At 44.0% G+C, this 22167-nt stretch overlaps 1 protein-coding gene across 5 annotated transcripts in view; it reads right to left on the minus strand.

The window, feature by feature from the left end:
- Positions 1 to 22167, minus strand: part of fibcd1b (fibrinogen C domain containing 1b) — a 90363-nt gene that overhangs the window by 55147 nt on the left and 13049 nt on the right. For 4 of the 5 annotated variants that reach the window (XM_084035688.1, XM_084035689.1, XM_084035686.1 and 1 more), the window contains exons 2-3: positions 9702 to 9785; positions 4778 to 5257 (exon numbers count right to left, since the gene is read on the minus strand). In XM_084035688.1, the coding sequence (XP_083891814.1) occupies positions 4778 to 5257; positions 9702 to 9785 (564 nt within the window). The remainder of the gene's footprint in view (positions 1 to 4777; positions 5258 to 9701; positions 9786 to 22167) is intronic. The other variant, XM_084035690.1, reaches the window with a different exon arrangement.

Genomic DNA, 22167 nt, shown 5'->3' on the forward strand with positions numbered 1-22167 from the left:
TAATTGAAAAGTTAATCGTTTTTCACGTTTATTTATTTATTTTTTTTTTTTCCGTCATCTTCGAGACAAATCTTTTGTGTTCCGGCTTCTCCGCTGTGAGGATTTAATGGTTTAAGCAATCAAATCTCAGGCAGAAATAGGTTTTCAATTGTTTTGTTTTTTTGGGGCATTTCATAGATTAAACAATTAATTGATCAAATCGAGAAAATATCCATTTTTTAAATCCATTACTTGGAGTCGTGCATCCTGTTGCACATCTCCAACATAGATGTGGAGACAGAGAAATATATATTTCTAAAATGGATACCACTACCCAGCCACTTCTGCTCAGATGTTCTAAAATCCTACATTTTAGAGAACTCCCCAAATGTTTCATCTTTTGGCATCTGACTCCACCTCCTCCTACAAATACACATTTTGAAGGTTCCTCCCTTCCTAAAAGATGTGCACCATTACTCCTAACTCTCCTCCTGCAGGAACAAACTCTGCATCCTTCTGACTGAACGGAAATCAAACATGTAAGAGATCTCTGAAGCAAAGAAACAATGCATAAAAGCTTCACCCAGATGATGGACAGAACCTTCACATATAAAGTCTCCGCTCCTTGACAGGGCTTTTGATTTTATGTGTGGTTGGGGGTTTCCCAGCTGTGCAATGAAATTATTATATGAAATAAAGTGAGAGAGATGGTCCTTTAATGTTTCTGTGCACTTACCGACCATATAATCTCTCTCTCTGGAGCAATAGCCCTCAATATGCACTGCACTCACATTTCTGTCACTTTTGATATACGTGTACAAAATGGAGCACTTGATATTTTTTATTTTGTTTCCATAAGTGCATTAAAAAGAAATTCTCTGTAATTCCCGTTATAAGAGATATATCTAAGGCTACATTTGCTTCATTCAATTTCCACATTTGATATTGTAATCCACAGCCTCGCCGGCTGAAGCACTCAGAGAATCTTTTTTTGTTTTTCTTAAGTCCTCAAAGGACTTTGTGTCCACACGAATGAACATCTTGAGGCAATATGGTTTTTCTATTCTACAGGAGCAGAGGTCGACTCCTAGATCTGTACCAGAGGTTGAGGGTGTCGCTAGTCAAACACATTAATATTCCACAGGCACGTAATTCTGTGACCTGCAGTTCAAGGAATCAGGAAGTCACGCTCCTCCTTGAAGCCTTCGCTGTCTTTTTTTTTTTTTTTTTTTTGCAGACGGACACCATGCAAAAGTGAAGGTCAAGTCGGTTGAATATGTGAACTACATTTTATGCCAGTTTGACTTCCTGCTATGAGGAATCCATGTGTTTAAAGCTGAAGGGCTGCAGGTGACTGTATTTCCTAACAGGGCTGCCACTGCTGGTCAGAGTTGAATACAAATACATGGACGACTTTAAATGCAACTCATACCACCGCCCACTTCATACCATTTCAAAGGAATGCGCCACAGAAATGTGAGGATGTTAAGCACTTTGGATGTTTCTTGAATTCACATTAACCATGGACCCGAGGTCGCGCTAACTTTTAAATAAAGTAACACCGACGTGTCAATGTCAACGGATAGTAAGGGTGGGTAAAAATATCGATACTTCAATATATCGCGATACTTTGCCGCCCGATACAATACCGATTTTTCAACTCCAAAGATCGATTTAAAAAAAAAAAGATTCATGTTTAGACGCATTGTGAATGCAGTACTTTTTCATTTTATTTTCAATATTTATTCCAGTGTCTTTATTTATATTGCAATATCGTGATATCGTGATATCGTGATACGTATCGTATCGTGAGGTTCTTGCCAATACTCACCCCTAACGGCACACACTTCATGGTTTTTCTTTTGGAATTAAACACAGACAACTGGGGCAACTCGTTGCTTTGTAAGGTGTTGACAGGCTGATGTCTGTGTTTTTGCTTCGTTAGATATCTACAGGTGACGACTACAGAGAGGCGGCTTATGCAGGATGTCTGTGTGTGTTTCTGTGTGTGGTCATCCCGGTAATTACTTTCTAAATGTAAATAGATTTTCAGACAACATTCAACCTGGCTCATGACAAAATCATAGCCATCTGGTACGCTCCTGTCCGTTGGGGTTGGATCTACAAACAATGGGCTGCATTCTTGGCATTGGCATTTGTGAATTCAGAGGAGGTCAGGACATGAAGGCACACCATTACTAACGCCGGCACAGTTGGCTCCATGTCGTCGTGTAAATCAGAAATCCGGGCCATAGATCAAACAGTCACCACCGGGGTGTCAAGGCAGAATCAGCGGATGTGCACACCGCACGCCTCGCCTCCTGAAGAGGAAATCAATCACCTGGAGAGACCAGGCTGCCAGCGCCACCTTCCACTTAGCCCTGCCGTCCGGTGCCCCATGCCACCCAAACCACAATGACCCTTTTTCTGCCTCCAGTCTATTAACAATCAGCTTGGTTTTCTCGGTTTCCACGCCGGCAGGGCAAACCAAACCCAGCGAGATTGTGAGTGATTTCTAAACAATGCTAAACCCTGGGCTAAAGGGATTGTTTTTTTTAAAGAAAGGACTGGCAGAAGCAGAATGCATTCCGTTGTTGGAGCTGTACGGCTGGCAGCTATGAAATCTATTTTCTGCAGAATGGAGAGAATGAGGTTGATGGGCCAAAATTAAAAAGAGCATGTAGTGTGAAAGATTTTCCACGCGCAGCATTTAGGGAACCGCATCATCAATAAATGCCAGGAGCTAAAAAGCTAAATCGAGGGTCTAATCGGGTTTTCATCCAATGTGGAGTCTGCCTTCCACATCTAGGGACGCGTTATGTCATCCTGTAGAATTAATGTGCAAGTTGTTCAGTCTCTAAAATCACGCCGGGCATTTCATCCCCCGCGACCTCGTCTTCAAACACTCGACCGGAGTGAGTTCTCCTCAGAGGAACATGAGCCCTATTTGCACTTTAATCTAGCTGCTATTGGGCTCCTGAAGTGCAAAAGAGCAAATTAACATGGTCGAGTTGGCTTTGGCTTAGTGAATGATGGAATTTTGCAGTCAGGGAAAAAAAGGAAAGGGACTAAATGAGACCAGCGTCATGTCCGGTGAGCTGTCAGGCTTCTTAAGGTGGTTTCAGGATCGATATGCATTGAAAGGGGTTTCAGGAGAATTCCAGGTCCTTGAGGCGCTGCTGTACAGTACTTAAAGTCATGACTTCAGGAGTGATCGTCTGCTTTTACCCCTCAATCAAATCACTCTTATGTTTAATCATGAAAACCAAAGAAACATGATTTAATTCACAAATCTAGTTCTGACAAAAAACAAAATTATTGTCTGCAATAATTCAGTATCATTTATGGAACGTGGATTGTCAAACATTTGCATATTTATGATCTCAGTAGTATTACATTACACTACTTTATGCAGAATAAGGAGAAATATGGTATGGCCTCTGCATATTCAATACATTCAATTCATAGAATCGTAAAAATACCATCTTTTTTTCTGTAATATGTATTTGTTTTATATTTATATCAGGACATGCTGGAACATGTAGGTGTACAGCAGTTAATGATGAAGTATGGATTATATGATATCATACATGCTACTGTATATTTGTGGAGTAACAGAATACATGGAACGGTGTTAGGTCATTAAAATACAGAAAAACAAAGATGGAATCAGATTAAAGACAAGAAAAATGGGGATTATTAGCCAGATTACAATTTTGAAACAAAGTGCAAAATAAAGAGCAATTAACTATTATGCAGATGAGCACACACGTAACAACACAAGTCACGCACAACTCATCAGGTCTCTAACATTAGTGAGAAAATCGTTTCTTAATTGGGTGGAAATTTCACCAATATTTGGGAAGTAAAGCAGGAAACATGACAGTGCAGATATGCCTTCCTGTTGTGAAAGTGAAGTGTGAATAGCATACTCAACAAACTAAGTTAACATTCTATTTAAATGCGCATAATTAGTCAGAGACAGAAGCAAAGACTGGGTCCTAACAGTTACTCGGTGCCATTTTATTTCTGGATTTAACAAAACAAACCAGCATGTATTCCCTCTCTAACGTCTGCACACGTATTCTCTGCTGCTGGTAACAAAAAATAAACCAGCAGGAAATAAAGATGGAGGACGAACTGTTCTGCAACATCTACGTGTTCCCAGATATCAATACTACTTTAAAAAACACTGCAACCTCAAAAGAACATACTCGTATTAGTACTTTAGTTCAAATTAAAGTCATTTTATTGTATTTTCCCTCGTTTTTAATTGCATATTTGGTATTGATGTAATCCAAAAATAATAGAATAAGTTATGTTGCTTTAATGATACTGCGATACTTTACTGACTACTGATGTTTCAAGTTATCCTTCCAACCTTGACGAATACATTATTTGTGTAAAAGCAAATGTAGCAAATATCAAATAAACTGTCAGGTAACAAAAAGCTGTAATTTCACTATTGTCTTTTGTGTGTTCTATTTTGCCTCAATAAGCATTCTGGACCACAGACTTGATTTAAGAAGTGGATGCAGTCATTCAGCATTTTGGATTGTGGAATTTTATCAACCAGTGAACAGCGGTGACCATATTTGGACTGCTGAGGAGCGACGGATGGATCTGACGAACACAAGTGGCAGAGCGGCACCCTGGGTAGTAACCTTACTGGATCTGGATCCATCTGGATTGTGGTGAACTGTTCACAAAGTGTTAAAGTCATCTAAGTAGCTAACTAGCATTGGTAGCAACATGGTAGCGACTGGCATTTCTATGTCGGCGTGCACACGTGTCTCACCTGTATGAGGCGTCCCTGCTCCGTCTGCAGCGTGTTCAGGTCTTGCCCCAGGCTGCCCTGCCCCCTCCGTAGGGATTCATAGTCCATCTTCAGTTGCCCCGCGTGGGCCGAGAGCTTGGCCACCTCCTCCGCCAGACTGACGAGAAGCGCCCGGTCCTGGCCTTTCACCGACTTCAGGTCGGAGTCGTGGTCGGTCAGCGAGTGCAGCAGGGACGTCTGCACGCCCTCCAGGCGCAAAAAGTTACTGTTGTAGTCGGGGCAATTGGGGTCGATGAAGATGTTGATGCGAGAGCCGTCGCCCCTCTCCACGGTGACCAGGGCGTTGGCTTCATCCTGGTTGGTGGAGATGTGCGGTAGGCCGTCGGACATGGGCGGGGCCTGGTAGTGGTTCATGAAAAGGATGGTGCCGGTGACCGTGACGGCGAGCAGTACGGCCACGAAGAGGAGGATGGTGCAAAGCAGGTAGCTGCAGCTCATCCTCTGGAAGGAAGAAGAGGAAAAGTAGGTGTTAGGATCACAGTTGTTACAGCGAGAAAAAAAAAACGCTTTAGTGAAAAAGAAATGCATCCATCACTGGGGATATTTCCAATGCCAGATGCTCAGTACTCAGTAATATAAACATATTCCCAATTGTCAGGATGTAGTTTTGAATGATTTACGCCGCAACATAACAACTGCCAGTCCTCTTGAATATCAAGAAGGTTTCCGACCCGAAACTCCCTGTATGACATCAGAGCGGCGGCGGCGCCGGCGGTGCGGTGGAAGGAAGGGTTGTAGAGACCCGAGACACCTCTGGTCAAGGCACCGGCGTGTCTCTCCGGTTCCAGACACAGGAAGGAAAACGCTTACAGTAACAACAACAACCCAAAACAACGGCGGCCCAGACGGGAAAGCAAAAACAAAAAAGTGACTCAGACAGCCTATAGAATGGAAATGAATGAACAGAGAGTAGGGATCCTCTTAGAGGGGGAAAGTCAGACCGCTATCAGTAACCCGATCCCCATTAACCGGACCGTAAAGGCCTGTATGATGGCCTTTTTTATGATCAGCCTCCATATTTCCACTCAGGTCAAGAGACCTAGCAACGGGTAGGCGAGAGCAATATGGCCCACCGATGCGTGATTAACAAATCCTGGCTCCTACATATGAATCAGCAACTGATCTTTTACTGATTTTTTTTTTGTGAGGATATGTGGGCAGGTGTGTGGAAGTGTGTTTGCCTGTGTTTTGTACGTGGAAGCGTGAGTGCAACCTCATCAATATGTAAATCGGCTGCACAAGAACAGTGAAACGCGCTTATAGACGGCTAATGGTCTGCTTTACGAGAAAGGGTTTATGGTTTCTTTAATGTGGAGAAAATCAATTGTGTTGTCCAGGAAATACTCCGATCCAGTGTGTTTACCGACGATAAAAAAAAAAAAGTTGTTATTCCCCCGGGAACTTGTCCATGAAGGGGCCTGAAATACGGCTCTGTGGACAGCAACCATATGGCTCACAGGTACTCGACCACGTTATTAGGGTCCTATTTGAAGAACAATTGTAGCCCTCCTTGTTCCAATCGTGAGCCAAAGTATTTGTAAGCCTTCTGGCTTCATTCACAACTCACATGTGTGGACACACATGGGGCCTGTACGAAAGCTGCTTGGCCTGGTGAGTCCCTGTTGGAATATTAAAATAATAATAATAATAATAATAAATAAGATTTCCAGCTGTGATTTTAAAAATCGAACCCACAGGAAACACTAAGCAAACCTGGACTTGCTGACGAATGCTTTCGGTGGATGGGAGAACAAAACAAATGTATCTGAGAAGACAATCTGTTTTAACAATCTAGACCAAAAAAAAGCATGAGAATACATCATTCTGTTATTCTGAAGAGAAACAAAACCATTTTTCTTTCTCAGAGGGCGAGTGGGAAAATGACTACTTTCATCACATACTGCATGCAATGCTGATTTTGTTTTTGTCTTTTACTTCTATAATATATACAAATCAATTCTGCAGGATCCACTAAGTACATTGATTGCATTAATACATTATTGTTTTACTGCAAGGGCCAACTACTGTTTCCTGGACACAGCTGGCATCTGTCACTGCAAACTGCCCCCGGACACACACACACACACACACACACACACACACACACACACACACACACACACACACACACACACACACACACACAGACATAGACACACACACGCGGAAAAAATGGATTACTTCTCGCCCCAAATACATCATCACAGTAAATAGCTCCGGGGAAGTTTCACCACGTGTACCATTGTTTTTTTGTCTCCTTGCTCTTAAGATGTAGACCGCGACTGCGTGATGAAACTTTGCATGTCAAACAGTGTTTCTATTTTTGTTTCCTTATAGTTTATCCTGCTTGAGTGCGAGTGCGGCTGAGTGATTGTGATGTGCGTGTGCATACGGTGTCTGTGCCGTACATAATGTCTATAATGGCCCCCTCGCGCTGCAGAACGGCTGCAGTTTCAAACTGAGCTCGACCGCCAGCGGGGCCCGAGACATCAGTGGAAAGCATCGCAGGAACGCCACTAAATATTCATCGCCATCATACCGATTGTTGAGTTAACATAGAGAAGATATATGAACCCCACCCCACCCTCCCCGATGTGCTGACAGCGAGACGCACACGAGAGCCGACAGTCGTCTACACGCTCACTAATACACGTACAGCAGCGGTGCATGAAATGAAGCCTTATGCAGATACACCGTCATTATGTCGCCAGATGTTAACATTTTAAGCCAGAAGGTGTGAAGCGGTTTCTGATTTGTTCCAATAATACAGCGTGAGATTAGGAAGCAGTTGATTGTGCCACCTAACAAATATGAACCTGCAAGAAAAGGTTCCCACGAGGGGAAAGAAAAAAGAAGCAGAGCAGAGAGAGGTGGGCAATATTCAAAGGGAAAATGTTTTTAAAGTAGCAAATTTGCGAGATTATAACGATGCTAACAACCGGCATTTATACTCACTAACTTCCCATGAATGCACGCATTTGTTTTTTCTAAATAATCGTTGAGGTCCTTAGGGTGATGGTTGTTGATGGTTATTGTTGGTTTTATTTATGAGGCAAAATTGTGATTTATGGGTGTTTATTGATCGGGGCGGTTGGGCTAAGATGCTAGCGGTAGCTTTCACTTGTTGTCATAGCAACGGCAAACATCCGGTGTTAGCGGAACCAAGCACCGTGTTTATATCGGCTATGACAAGCGATAAATCCCGATAGCATCTTAGCCCAATGAATACATCGTAATAAAGTTGCAAATGTGCAACTTTTGTTCTCGGAATATTGCCCACCTTTCACATTTTATCCGACATTGAACCTAATACGCCGTCGTAATTCCCTCTAATCGACGACAAGCTTGGATCCCTTTTTTTCCTGAGGTCAGATTGAGGAAAATGTTGCCGCCGCCTTATTTTTTTTTTCCACGGTCAATAAAAATAAAACCGCAACCTCCTTCACGTCCCGACGGAGCAAACAATCTCTCAACTCAGCTCGAAGTGTTGCAGTCGGGTAATGACACCATCATAAACACTCATTTTCTTTTTCTTTTTTTTTTTCTTCTGGTAAATGAGTCTCTCAATCTCACAGCGGGAGCCCTCTCTGTAATTAGCGGGCTGACTTTCAGATCCTCTCACGTCTCTACTCGTGCCACGACGTGGGAATCGGGGGGCAACGGGGGATTCTGATAGATGGATTGAATAGGAGAGGCAGAGAATGAGAGAGAATTCCTCCATGTGAAACGTCGTCCTCCCACGCAGGAACGTTGGCAGACGAGTTCTTGGACGAAGAGGCTTTGTCTGCTCATTAGATAAGCGGGAAACCAGCAGGACTCTTGCAAGCTCTCTCTCTCTCCCTTTCAAACACAAACACACTTACGTGCACATACATACGCTGACACTGATGTATACATATGGAGGATTTCACAGTAAGACACAAACGTCTCTAAATGCAGAATTGACTACAAGCCAGATTCAGAAACTCACGATTTTTTTCACCACTTCCATTTCCTTCACCTGCAGCTTGAATAACGGTTTCCCATCAGTATTCAATGCCGACTGTAGCTTCCTACGAAATTTTATGCCACGGAACCGGGCTCCTTTTTCCCCTGGCGGAGCCACGACGACTCTGCCAAGTAAAAAGAATCTTCCGGGCCTAATCCCGTCTGGTGTGTTTGGGTACTTGAGCCGAGGCAGCGTCGCTGGAGAAATGGAATGCGTAATGTGCCGTAATCCTTCGCACAGCCGTCACCAACAACTGTTGCCGATGATACTTTATCTCCTCTGCAGGGGGAGGAAGTCACTGCCTGTATATAAACCTCTACCAACCAACAGTATCCAGTTTTCCAGCCAAATCAATACAAAACGGTTGAAACAATTAAGTTTAGTAATCAATTAGAGCTACAAAAAGGCAAATAATGCAGAAATAATCACTGGTTCCAGCTTCTCAATATCAATGTGTGTTGGCTTCCTTTGTCTACTATGATATTAGATTGAATGTCGTCATGCTTTGGACTGTTTGAAGATGACGCCTTGGGCTCTGGGAGATGAGAGAATCCGATGGTTATTTTATATTATGCCATACGATTAATAGACAACATAATCAGCAGATGATTCATGTCAGCTGCAGCCCTCCTCCTGAGTGAATGGGTTACAAATATTCAACAATTATAATACTATCAAAGAAAGAAATGTCCTTCAAAATGAACTGCTGAAGCTTGTTGTAACAGTGTGATAATAAAATCATCAAAAGCCATAATCTGGCTCTCAGGAGTTCTGAGGTTTGGATACAACAGAACGACAGCATGTGTTTGTGTGTCGGTGTGTGCATGCATGCGTAGCTGCCCTGCGTGTGCATGGCGTGCTGCCGGTGACGGGGGGAGGGGGGAGGGGGGGCCTTACCTTGGCCGGAGTCTCCCTGGCAGTTTCTGAGTCTGACCAGCGATGTTTGAGCTGGGAGGAGCTGGGCACACACTCACAGAACGTCTGCATGGGACAAACACACAGGGCCACCAGTGTTGGCGTTTGTTCAAGTCACATGTGCAGTCAAGCATGCAAGCACATGAGCACAAACACACACACACACACACACACACACACACGCATGCACAGATACACACAACGATTGGAAATAACAGAAAGAAAACAGAAAGAAAATCACACCCCCCGGAGAGGTTCCTAAAACAGAATGAAATGGACATTTTCATTGAGTGGAATGTGAGTGGGCACAGCATGTGCATAAAAGCAAGCATTCAAGTGAGCACTCGGAGCAGGTGAGAGTGGGTGTGTGTATACATTCCTGAATATAATGCACTTCAGCGTGCGTATGTGTGTGTGTGTGTGTGTGTGTGTGTGTGTGTCTGGGAGTGCTGCTAGCTGCTGCACACATAAAAGCAGCGTAATTATGAAAGTAGGGGCTTTCTAATGGCTCCAGGAAAGACCGTAAACCCTGCTGCTCCCACTGTGGAATTGCTCAATTAGCCTGGGAAAACAACGCCAAGACACACACACACACACACACACACACACACACACACACACACACACACACCTACTTAAAAATGGATGCAGCAAACACGAGCAATTCATGTATGAGAATGTTCTCTCTCTCTCTCTCTCCAATTTAAGCCTAAGTTTGTGTGTGCGTGCCATCATAGTGACTTGACGGCTGATTTTGAAACCACTAGTGGGCAGAGAAGCATCGACAGGCTGACTTCAGCGGAGACTAACATTGGTTTAACATATTATTCAAAATGTCGAGAGAAAATATGTGGCTTCTTAATGGTGGATGGATCTGCGTTCTTCACCCAGTTAGCCGCTTCTGTCCGACTGTCATGTTGGCGGCTTTCTCAGTCCTCATACCGGATACCAAGGAGAGTAAAAGCTGCATTGAGTAAAACATAATAAACAAATTATACCAGTTCTTTTTCAAGATATATATAGATCTGTGCAGCAGAGGAGCAGCTAGCAGGATCCTCAGAGATGCATCTAAGGCAGTAGCTAAGCTGCTGTAAGCCATTACATTGAGAAATCCCTCTGGCAAACAGTTAGAGTGTTAAGACTTTTATTGTGAAAGAACGGTATGCAATGTCTTTGTCAAGGTCGAAAGCGGTGATGAAAGTTTTCCATCTCGGTTCAGACTAACGAGCCTCCGTGTTGGTGTCCACCATAATGTGTCTGTTCTGCATAAGGGGATCGGTTGATGCCATTATTCCATATAAAAACTCGCTGCAGACAAAATGACAATTTGCATTCTGTGAAAAAGTTGCAAAACCAACCGAAAAAATAAAGTGAAAAATATATATAGATAGCAGTATTGGGTCAGGTACGGGAGGATGCAAAGCTTTTTGTGATGTGGAATCTACAGACTACCTAAAAAACCTGCAGGTTTTACTGTGGACGTCCACGTTTGCACACCAGTTGTGAAGCAGCGGTTGTCGTTGTGCATCAGTGAGTGTGAAGTGCTGTGTATGCAGCTCACACAGATTGTTATGATGGCTGACCAATAGTTCACCCCTCTGCTCGAAGCATTCTCTTCCAATGTGTACGACAGCAACGAGGAGGAGGAGGGGGGAAAAAAAAGAAAGAAAGGCAGCGATAGAGAAAGAGATGGAGGGATATTTGGGGAAAGGTGAGCTGAATTCTAATGAGCAGCCTTAGGGGTCAGCGATAAAAATCTGTCTGTTCTGCCTAAAACACAGCAGCTGTCTGTGCTTGTAGTACACAGAGGAGCTACAGAGCTTCCATTACTAAATAAACAGACTCCACAGTGAGCAAGCTAAGTCAGAGACACGCTCCGGACACATCCAATGAATATGTCTGATGAGAAAAAAGACCTACATGCATGACTCCACAGGTGTGTGTGTGTGTGTGAATCCAGATATGAACACAAAGGAGGTGTCCTCCCGCTGAGACAGAGAGACAACACATGCACTCCTGTGTGAATGCGTGGCAACGCAACAAAGGTTTGTTGCAGCTGCAGAACCCAGTGAGATCCCTGACACAGTCCTCCCTTCACTCTGAGCAGCACGTATCACAGCTCGGGTTCGCTCATCCCCCCCCCCCCCACACACCGACTGCTAATGCTCACATTCGGGCCTCTTTGCTGCCTTGTGTGCAGACAAAACACACACACACACACATGAACACGCAGTGACACAGCGATATCTGCCCCGCTGTGGGCTTTACCGCTCGGCGGCGTTTGTCTCGTCCTAATCTGAGAGGATTTCCACTTAATGGAATATTCCTTTTTATTGTGTTTTGTATTTATTGGTTGGACCTTAACGGGCAGAATCCTATCTGATGGGCTACGTCTTGGAAGACGGGAGGCTCAGACTCGGGCGTGACTAGATACGTGCACTCTTTTTAGGATGGAGGGAGTCGACTCGTTTGAGCGCACGTGAGGTCGTACATCCCGAACGCCAGGATCCCAGAATGTTTGGATTGTTTGAACTTGTTCTTGGTATATACTTTGCTGAATACCTTTGCACGTGTGTGTGTGTGTGTGTGTGTGTGTGTGTGTGTGTGACAGGGACTTTAGCAAGGTGTGTTTAAACCTTGCTGCTCACTAAGCCGATAGAGTGGAAGAGGATTTGCATATATTCACTTGTGGGCTTACTAATCATTTAACGGGGCTCGCAGACGGCTAAATGAAAGGAGTGAGACTGACAGAATGATTGAAAAGAAGTGGGGGGGCAGAATAATAAGGTGTGCACAGCTCATCAGCGGTACATATAGGAGATCATCTTGCTAAGTATGCATTGTGTGCAGATAGTGGTATGGCTTCTCAAAGCGAGTAAGAAAAGAGAGTGGATGAATGGATGAATAGAAGTGGGACATCCTGACAGGATGAATGCAGAGGATTCCTCCGCCTGCCATTAGAAATTAAGAAGCAATTCAGATAAATTATGGAGCGTCTTTAAACACAACGAGGCTTCGTTTTACCACGGCGTTAATTTCAGATTACTCAACATGGACATGTAAAAAAATGCATTCATATAATCGAATACAATCATTCTAAGCTTCAATGTAAATGTTAATATAAAATCACATTGAATTCAACACTCTCTGGTTCATTATTCATGAATTAATGAACTGGTGCATAATGACCTAATAAATCCTAAATTAATGACACATCCCCAATAATAAAAAAGTCAGTGCCTACTTGTGAGACGAGTAGATGATGATTTCACTTCGAGTGGACGCAAAGACGGTGACTAATACGACGGGAGCCGCTAATCAGGAAGTAATGATTCCGTATTGGTTATGTGCTATTTAGCAGCTGATGGTTAATACGGAAAGATTCGACTCGCATATAGTTGGGAAAATCTTAAGAAAGTCATTAGATACCGGATCATTGGCATAACGCTCAAGTAACTTGTCATTATCATTATCCACAATCCTTAACTCAGAGTTACTCCAGAGATACTTATGTGCTACTTATTGATTAGCAGTTAGTCCCTGATGTGGCGCTTACTTGATGATTACTCAGGATCGGGTGAACCTCATTGTAAATGCTCAGGAAACAAGGAAGCACAAAGTTTGGCCATATATATATATATATATATACGTATATATGCAAACAGGTGGACATGATTTTTGCATTGTCCTCGTACTGTGTAAACTCATGGATACTTCGTAAGGGAATAAAAGGCTTAGGAGACCTTCAATCTATTCAACCTAGGACATTTTACAAAACTAGCGAGCAAATCTCATCTTTGTACGTCTCATGTGTGGCGGGGGCGACCTCGTAGTCTCAGGAACTTAAAGTACAGCTGCTTTTTTTCAAGGTAATTTATTCATAATACCGAACTACGTTGCAAAAGAGCTGTTCTATGTCTACAAGGTGGAGGTTGGGTATCGGATGAGAGTGATGGACGGTCGCTTTTAGTACCGATATTCCAGGTTTATGCCCCGATCGTATACTAGCCATTTCACAATACCTCCCTAGTCTTAACCCAAAAGGGAAAAGTAAAAGTGGCAAAACAGGAGATTGTTGATGATGAATAGGAATATTTACCTTCCCAGAGCCTTCTCTCTGTTCTGCAGAGTTTGGGGTTTTGGTGTTGAGATATTTTGGGACACGGCCGTGGCCGATGTGATGGGTGGCAGAGCGGCTTTCAAGACTTCAAAGGAGACTATTCCCCGTACAGCTGATGGCTGATGCTGCGTCCTTTTGGATTACTTTGCCACAGGCAGAAAAAATAATGGTTTTACATGGTACCAGGAGGGAGACTGCTGTGATGTATAACCCTATATATGATACTTTGGAGATCAATCATCGCCCTTGTCCCGAATAATATTCACATTTACTTTTCAGTTGATTTGGGGCTTAATAGAGTGAATAAGTAGGGAAGAGCCGTTTTTATGAAGCTGTTTTTCTCCGTTTCTACTTTTAGTGGATTTCTTCATCTGTGATGATTTGGCTGCACATGCTCGGAGATTAGCCATTTCAGAGGTGTAAACAAAACACTCTTCCAAGACACGTTATCAAGACCGGCCAGAGGAAAAACAAACACATCAAAAACGGTTGAAAAACGTTTAAAAATAAAGACCTTCATCGGCGAGAAATGCACGATGTGAGCTGATGCTTGAAATATAGAGCAGTGATGGCGATCTGGGCGGAGAATGAAGTCACGTTCCCTCTGTGTGTGTAGTCGGAGCTTCTCTCTGATCGAGCCTGCATGCTATTGCACAACACTCACCCGCATCCGTCAAGTAAACACCGTTTCCCTGTCAGTACATTGTTTGCACTGTTGGTGCTTTTAGCACAGTTAGCTGCAAGCAGCCGGCACAGCCGTCCCCATTTTGAAAGCCATGTAGAGGAAGTCCCTCAATCATATATGCTCGGAATTTTAAAGCATCTTAAATGTTTGAGATCTAAACTAAAGGTAACCTATTGAATGCAGGGTTCTGTGTTTATGTTCAATAATCTGAAATCCAATAAGATGCTGCAGAGAGGACGTATTATTATGGGATGAACCAAGAAGTTAGCACTGCACTGGTTCCCTCGACAAAAAGCCAATGGGGATAATGGTGGAAAATCCCATTGGAGTATTTCAGAAAATAATTTCTGTGGCAAACAAACATTATTTCCAGCTAGATAATTCATGATTTTTGAAGCATGAATGCAATCAGCACAAGTAAACAATGGCGGCATAGCATTTCATTGTTAAGTGGTCTCATTTAGCCACTTGTTAGTAGCTTTTTTTTTTCAGACACATAAAAGCTTCAAAATTCACTAAAGGAGTATTTACCACAGACCTTACTCCATCTAACCAGGCATCGAACAAAAACCCATTTAAAAACACCCATTGATTTTCTGATTGGGGGAACTCATTTTCAGGTTTATGGACTGCAGCACTCGAAACAGGAAGTGGCTCTCAATTCTCTACCATTAATCTCTATTGGCTGAAAATCTCTAAAAGCGTATATGAATCTCCAGTACAACTGTGCAGACCCTCACAAGCAGCATCAGCTGCAACAACTAAAGCAGACGTGTGCAAACGGCGAGAGGAAAGATCTTCACCTTCAAAATAAGACGGCGTGCGGGGAGAAGGCGAGGCCTGCGGGAGACCGGAGAGAGATGACTTCAATCCTAAGAGACAAATCACCCGCTCTACCCTCCACTGCTTGTCCTTGGCGACTCGCGCTGCAATTGGCCACACACAGGGAGCGCCACTGTCACCAACTGTCCCTGAGACAGCACACACACACACACACATCCAAGAGCACACACTTGAATGCAAAAACATATCGGCGCCGCCGCCGCCGCTATTATTAAGCACACAATCACCAAGAGGTCAGGACGGCTGCTTTGTGAGCGTGAAGTGAAACGGCGAGATTGAACGAGGGCTTTCAATTTGGCGGCGGGGTGTTAATGGCTCGCATTGTTACCTCTCTCTCTGCTCTCAGGACACAGATGAGCCGGGGAACTGCTTCTTGCTTAATCTTAAGCCGGCTCGGTTATTAAAAGGCGCCTGAATGCATGTTTGGAAAAAGGGATTCCAAACATGGAGCTCCACCGTCTACATGTTTCTAGTGATTGTTAAAACTTTATTCTTTAATTGCCTTCCTCCCCCCCCCCCCCCCCAACTACTGGTCCACCAGTCATCTTCAGATCTTTTAATTTCCTGTCCTGAAGATGTTCTCGTATTCTTATCTCTTTGTGTGTGTGTGGAGTGTTTTTCTCTTGTTGCTCAGGCCTGTGGAGACTGTTTTGGCTCATTGAGACATCGAATGCGAGATTGAGCCGTGCTAATAAACTCGATGCAGGGCGGGGACGACTGCACCGGTGATTGAGATGCACCAGCAGAAAGAAATGTGGGCTCACAGCATCAGCATTTTTCCTGCGACAGTACGCGGGACAGCAAAGGAGGCAACAACGCTGCCATACGCTCGATTTAGTCAGGAGTAATGAAAATGACTCTCATTAAGGACGCCTCACATTTTAACTTCACAGGCATCGCATCTCCTTTTCTACCTCCTCTCCAGTCCTCTTTTTTTTTTGTTTTTCTTTTTTTAAATCGCAGGGCCACTTACAGTCTTGATTGCTTTGCACGGGCACAATCACGCATGCTTGACACAGACACACACACACACTAAGTCATGCCATTAAAAGACGAGATGGATCTCCGCCCCTCATCCTTGCTTTTCTAAAAGAAGCGGTGATAAGAAGGCAGACACGTCTTCTAACGGCCGGGAGTGAAGAGCCTCCTCTCCTTAATGTACACATTTGCATACGTCGCTATGCGCAAACCATTCCATGCGCTCATAAATAATACATGCATGTTATGGATAACGGTGTCTACTCTTCCACGGTTACAACCTCGCAGAATGACTTACGGTCGCGTATTCAGCAGCACAAGGGGGGGGCGGCGCTACACGAGACGTAGCGTGGGCTTTTAACCGTCTGTCTCTTTGTGTCAATCTCTATCTGTCTTTGTGCGACTGTGTTTGTGTGCAGGCGACACCTTAAATCTTAACAGTTTGACACCGACTAAGAGATCAGGCTTTGATGCCGGCAGTGGGAAACCAATGTGGCCTTTTTTGCTCTTTTACTCTTTTACGTGCCGTTCTTTATTTATGTGGGGAAACCGCCGAGATTTGTATTAGTGTGTGTGTGTGTGTGTGTGTGTGTCTAAAGGATGTGTTGGGTGAGTGCTATCGAGTGATAAGTGCTGGGCGATGAGGGGGGAGGCCGGGCTGCATTGGGTGTTGGCCTTATAAGGTCATGTGTTTTTGTTTTTTTTAAAATAGGAAATCAACTTTCCCATCACGAACCCAAGTTATGACATCACAGACAAACAAACAAAAGCTTTGAGTGCAACGTCTCACCGCTCTCTGCTTTCTCAAGATGGAGGAAGACGGAGCGTGAGATAGAAAATGGAGAGGGTAAAGAGGGTTCTGTTCATTAAGGTTGAAGGAAAACTGGTTACGGGCTGCACAGTGGTGTAGTGGGTAGCACTCTCGCCTCACAGGGTCCTGGGTTCGATTCCCGGGTCGGCCCGGGTTCCTTCTGTGTGGAGTTTGCATGTTCTCCCCGTGTAAGCGTGGGTTCTCTCCGGGTTCTCCGGCTTCCTCCCACAGTCCAAAGACATGCAGGATGGGGATAGGTTAAGTGGTGACTCTAAATTGCCCGTAGGTGTGAATGTGAGTGAGAATGGTTGTCTGTCTCTACATGTTAGCCCTGTGATAAACTGGCGACCTGTCCAGGGTGTACCCTGCCTTCGCCCAATGACAGCTGGGATCGGCTCCAGCCCCCCCGTGACCCTAAATACAGGATAAGCGGTAGACAATGGATGGATGGATGGATGGATGGAAACTGGTTACCTTTCTAGAGACCTAAACCTAACTTCCTGTCCTTAGAAGTGAATTTGACAGCATCGTTTCTGGCTGGAGTCGAGTTAGCGGTTACTAAAGGGACCCAGTAGTGTAGTGCTGCGACTCAGTAGTGGAGGTACTCCTAAAGACAAAAGCAATCTTCTCAAAAGGACCTTCGCTATAAAACAAGCATTCTACAGGTCTAAACCCGAAAAGCTGAATTTCAATGACCTTTAATGAACAAAAAAGCAGGCTCCTTTGTGTTGAGCACACAAAAACAGCCACAGTATGTTGAACCCATTAATGTATGAGCTTTGAGTACAAAACTTCATGTTTTCACTGCTTCATCAGGGCACATTTATTGTGTTATTTGTGCTGAATTGGTGCTGAAAAACCAAGTAACCATAACAACCACTCCCAGAATAAGGGGAAACTTGTGAAAGAACCCGGTAAAGGAAACAAAGCGTGGGAAATACGACATTAAACACGACAAAATCCCCTGATATTCCATGACTTAGCCTATAAAATGATCAAATCCCTGTCTGGGGAATTTTAAGTATTTTCCAGATATTGCCGTGACCTCTGTGAACGCTGAATAAAAGATGTCTGCAAGCACCACGTACACTGCTTTCCATCCCATTAGAAAGGCAAACGGAGAGCCTTTGTGGAAACCATGAATGCCAAAGAGTGTGAAAAGATACAAGAGATACACATGACATTTCTCTACTTCTCATAAATTCTAACAAGCCGATAATGAACTGATAACAATCTGGCCCTCGTATTTGAAGAAACTCAACTAAGCTTTTTTGACAAACTAAATGAAAGCACATCCAAGAAATGTACTCGCCAAATTTGGTGTCAAACTGACCTCTGGTTCGTGAGGTTTTTTTTGCACTTTTTTATAGTTGCAGTTGAAACTGGTGATGAATTCAATGAGCTCCGGTGGCTCGGATTAGGAGCGAGTATTGGCAAGAACCTCACGATACGATACGCATCACGATACTTTGGTCACGATACGATACGTATCACGATATCACGATATAAAAAAAGATGAAAACACAAGTACCTGTATATGTACATCAGATGATATTGATCAGAGGACAAATTGAGTCAAAACTATTTCATTCAAAACAGTAGTACTGCATTCACAACGCATCTAAACATGAATCTTTTCATATCTTCTCCTATCTTAGGAGTTGAAAAATCGCTATTGTATTGGGCGGCAAAGTATCGCGACATATTGCCGTATAAATATTTTTACCCACCCCTAGCTCGGATACATGCAAGCTCCCTATTCCCTATATGTAATGTGGTTTAGGCAAAAAAAACGGCTTTGGGGAAGTACAGGAGGAGCATCGGAGAATGATGGAAGAAAAAAAAGTGCTCTTTATTCTGAAAAAGCTGAGATCTGAAGTCACCAGTGTGATTCCTCGGGAGTCGGGGAGCGGCGGCTGCCACAACTGTCACCCTCCCCTCTCCCCCTCCCCCTCCCTTATGAATGCAGTAAGGCAATGTCAAAGAAAATTTAATCCAAATGAACACTCGGAAGAAGGCAGGGAGTAAATCAAAGTGGAATGACTGCATAAATAGAGCAGTTGAGTGGTGTTAGTCGGTGCTAAACATCAGTCACGCTCTGGAAGTAACAGACAAGCCGTTCGCCATGTTTACCCAACCGGAACCACGTAATAACTCAAACTCACTTCCTGTCTGACAGCTTGGTTTTTTTTTTTTTCGTGCAAACTTTGCTTCGTTTAAAAACGCAAACGCGTGTATTCTCCTAACATTCCCGCGTTAAAACAACAAGCGTCGAGCAGCTGAGCAAAGCGAGCCTCGGTGCGAGTTTTCCACGATAATTGATCCATTATGGCAACAGATTTTTGGATTTGTGTGGACTCGCGGTGTTGAGTGAAGTTGCAAATGGGGAAATCAATGTCGCTATGAAAACTTCCCAGAGAGACAAAAAACACTTGTTTCCTTTGGACTAATCAACACCACACACACACACACACACACACACACACAGAAACAGCGAGCGATGACGGCAAACATGTTTAAACGGCCCATTCTGAAAATGTGAAATACACACACACACACACACACACACACATGAGCTTAATTAATTCAGTCCTCTGCAGACAGTTCCTCTGGAGTTCTGAGATTAAACCACTTCATTAGTGTCTAGAGAGACAACAGACATGAGATGAGAAAGCCAGAGCTCTGCTGAGAGAGAGAGAGGAGACGGAGAAAGAGGAAGAGGCCTGCTTTGTTAGCGGAAAGAGACACTTTCAAGGCGGTATAATTATGACGCCGAAATAATGTCATTATTTTTTTTCTCAGAATGCCGGAGGACCTACGAACGTCTCCTAATAGTGACGGGTGACAATCTTAATAGGCTGCAGATGTAAGTGGGGCTTAATTGGTGTTTGAATAGAAGGAGTTTTTTTGTTGAACACATCGGGGCTCCTTTTACTAGAAACGTGGCGGTGGTGGCGTCCTGCTCTGTGATGTCACCCGGCGATCAGAGAAAAGCATCTCACACCATCTGACAGCTCGCAGTAATAAACCCGGGGTATGGCGAGTATTTAGTAGCGTGTCACGTGTCACAGGGGGGCAAATTGTTTCATACTGAATTCACAGTTAGGAGAGGCGATTGGAGGTTTCCATGGCGACTTCGGGATGTTATGTCATACTCGACAGTTATTCGAGTGACTCCCTCCAAATTAACGTCGATTCCCGAAAGACGCTTCCCGGCATCTCCTCTTCAGAGCGTAAACAGCGTGGAGAGGTATCTCGCCCACACGACTTTCCTAACCTCCGCCATAATGGGTTAAACCACTTTGCACCTTGTTTGCCGCTTCTTTCCCAGGATGCCGGGGCGTGAAGCACGGCTTTATGGGAAATGAAACATTCTCTGCATAACTCCTGCGGGAGAGCTGCAGCGATGAGTTAAAACGTCTGGACTCCTAATGGAAGGCTTGGTCGTGAGAACAAACCACAAAAGGTTTTTTTTTTTTTTCCTCCCTCTTCCTTTCCCTTCACCGAGTCTGTCAGCTCACATTTGCGGACTCCTCTCACAGTCATTTCCTTTCCTTTTTGCAAGTCAGCCCAAAAAAAAAAAAAAAAGTCGATTGGAGAAGCTTAGTATTCAGATTGAAATCATAAATCCATTTTATTCATTTCCAGATTTTTCATTTTGTAAGATCTATTATGGAAGAAAGGCCCATTGAAGGCTCAAAACGCACAGTATGCGGTGGCATTTAGAGGAGAAGTCGCTGGTGGCGTCAGATCTCAGAGAATGTCTGAGTGCAGGTTGTGTGACAGATGTGATAAGCAGGCTGAAGGTTTTTTTTCTTTCTCCTCTAATAAACCCTGTATGGAGGGGGGGGGGGGGGGGGGGGGGGGGTTACATCCGCCTGCCCCCCCACCCTCCAACACTCTGGACCAGGGTCACGGATCAGCGTTTGACCCGCGACCCAGATCACAGCCAACTTCTAATTGTGACAAGGCACATATGGCAGATAATTATTCAGAATAATCTGTTGCCATGGTGACGGCTGACCCTGATGTACCCTCTTTCATGTGGTTGGAGGTGGCTTTTTTCCCCCCCTCTTTGCCCTCCTAAAGTGCTGGGGATTAGAGATGTACATTATCACTTTAATCTCCCGCTTTAACCCGTTCGATCGGCACAGCGAGGAGCGAGAATGTTTTCACTGCTCGTGTGTTTTACGAAAAGCCTAATATAAATAAGATTTCATTCTCTGTGTGGCGCGGCCCGGGTCTCCGTAATCCACTTCAATCCTCATCTCCATCAGCCCCCTTTCAGTGTCTCTAAGTGTATGCCCATGATATAAATACACCAGGCTACTGTTGAGCTCTTACTTACTCCGACACCCCCCCCCCCCCCCCCCCCCAACAACAGCCATCTTTTCTCCAAAACGGATAAACAAGCCTTTCACTCTTGAGATATATAAAATAGAGAACAGAATTTACTGGCGAGGCATCCCTTCTGAGCTGCGTGAGCATGAAATATAAAATTTGCTGGTAGAGTGGCAACGGCGAGATAATTTGTTTTGAGTTTAAGTTAAAATTGAAAGTGACTCAAATAAATAACAACAGTCAAAACTGCGATTTAAAGTGCATTTGGTACAAATTACCGCCGTAAAATGGTAATCATTTACAGCACACACTTAAAAAAAAATCAAAAAATATGTCACATTTTAACCGATCAAACAGCCACAATAACACACATTTTAAAAGTTGATTATTATGACACGAAGGTGACGCACACACTTCATTAAACAAATAATATCGGCAGCAGAATTAAGGAAGACGGGCAAATCAGTCGTGTAGTCTCAGATTATTACAATCTCCTAAAGTTATGAAGTCAGTTTGCCTTCAAAATCTCAGACAACATTCGCAGCAGAATCAACACACAATATACAGGGAACGTTATCTTTCCGTTTGTCAGGTTAGTTTACCGATAGCATCTAATCGGACCCCCACACCCCCCCGCCGCCACCACCGGGGCTGACAGCCGCTGTCACGC

The sequence above is a fragment of the Eutrigla gurnardus genome (genome assembly GCF_963514095.1).
Source record: "Eutrigla gurnardus genome assembly, chromosome: 19".
Lineage (NCBI taxonomy): Eukaryota > Metazoa > Chordata > Actinopteri > Perciformes > Triglidae > Eutrigla > Eutrigla gurnardus.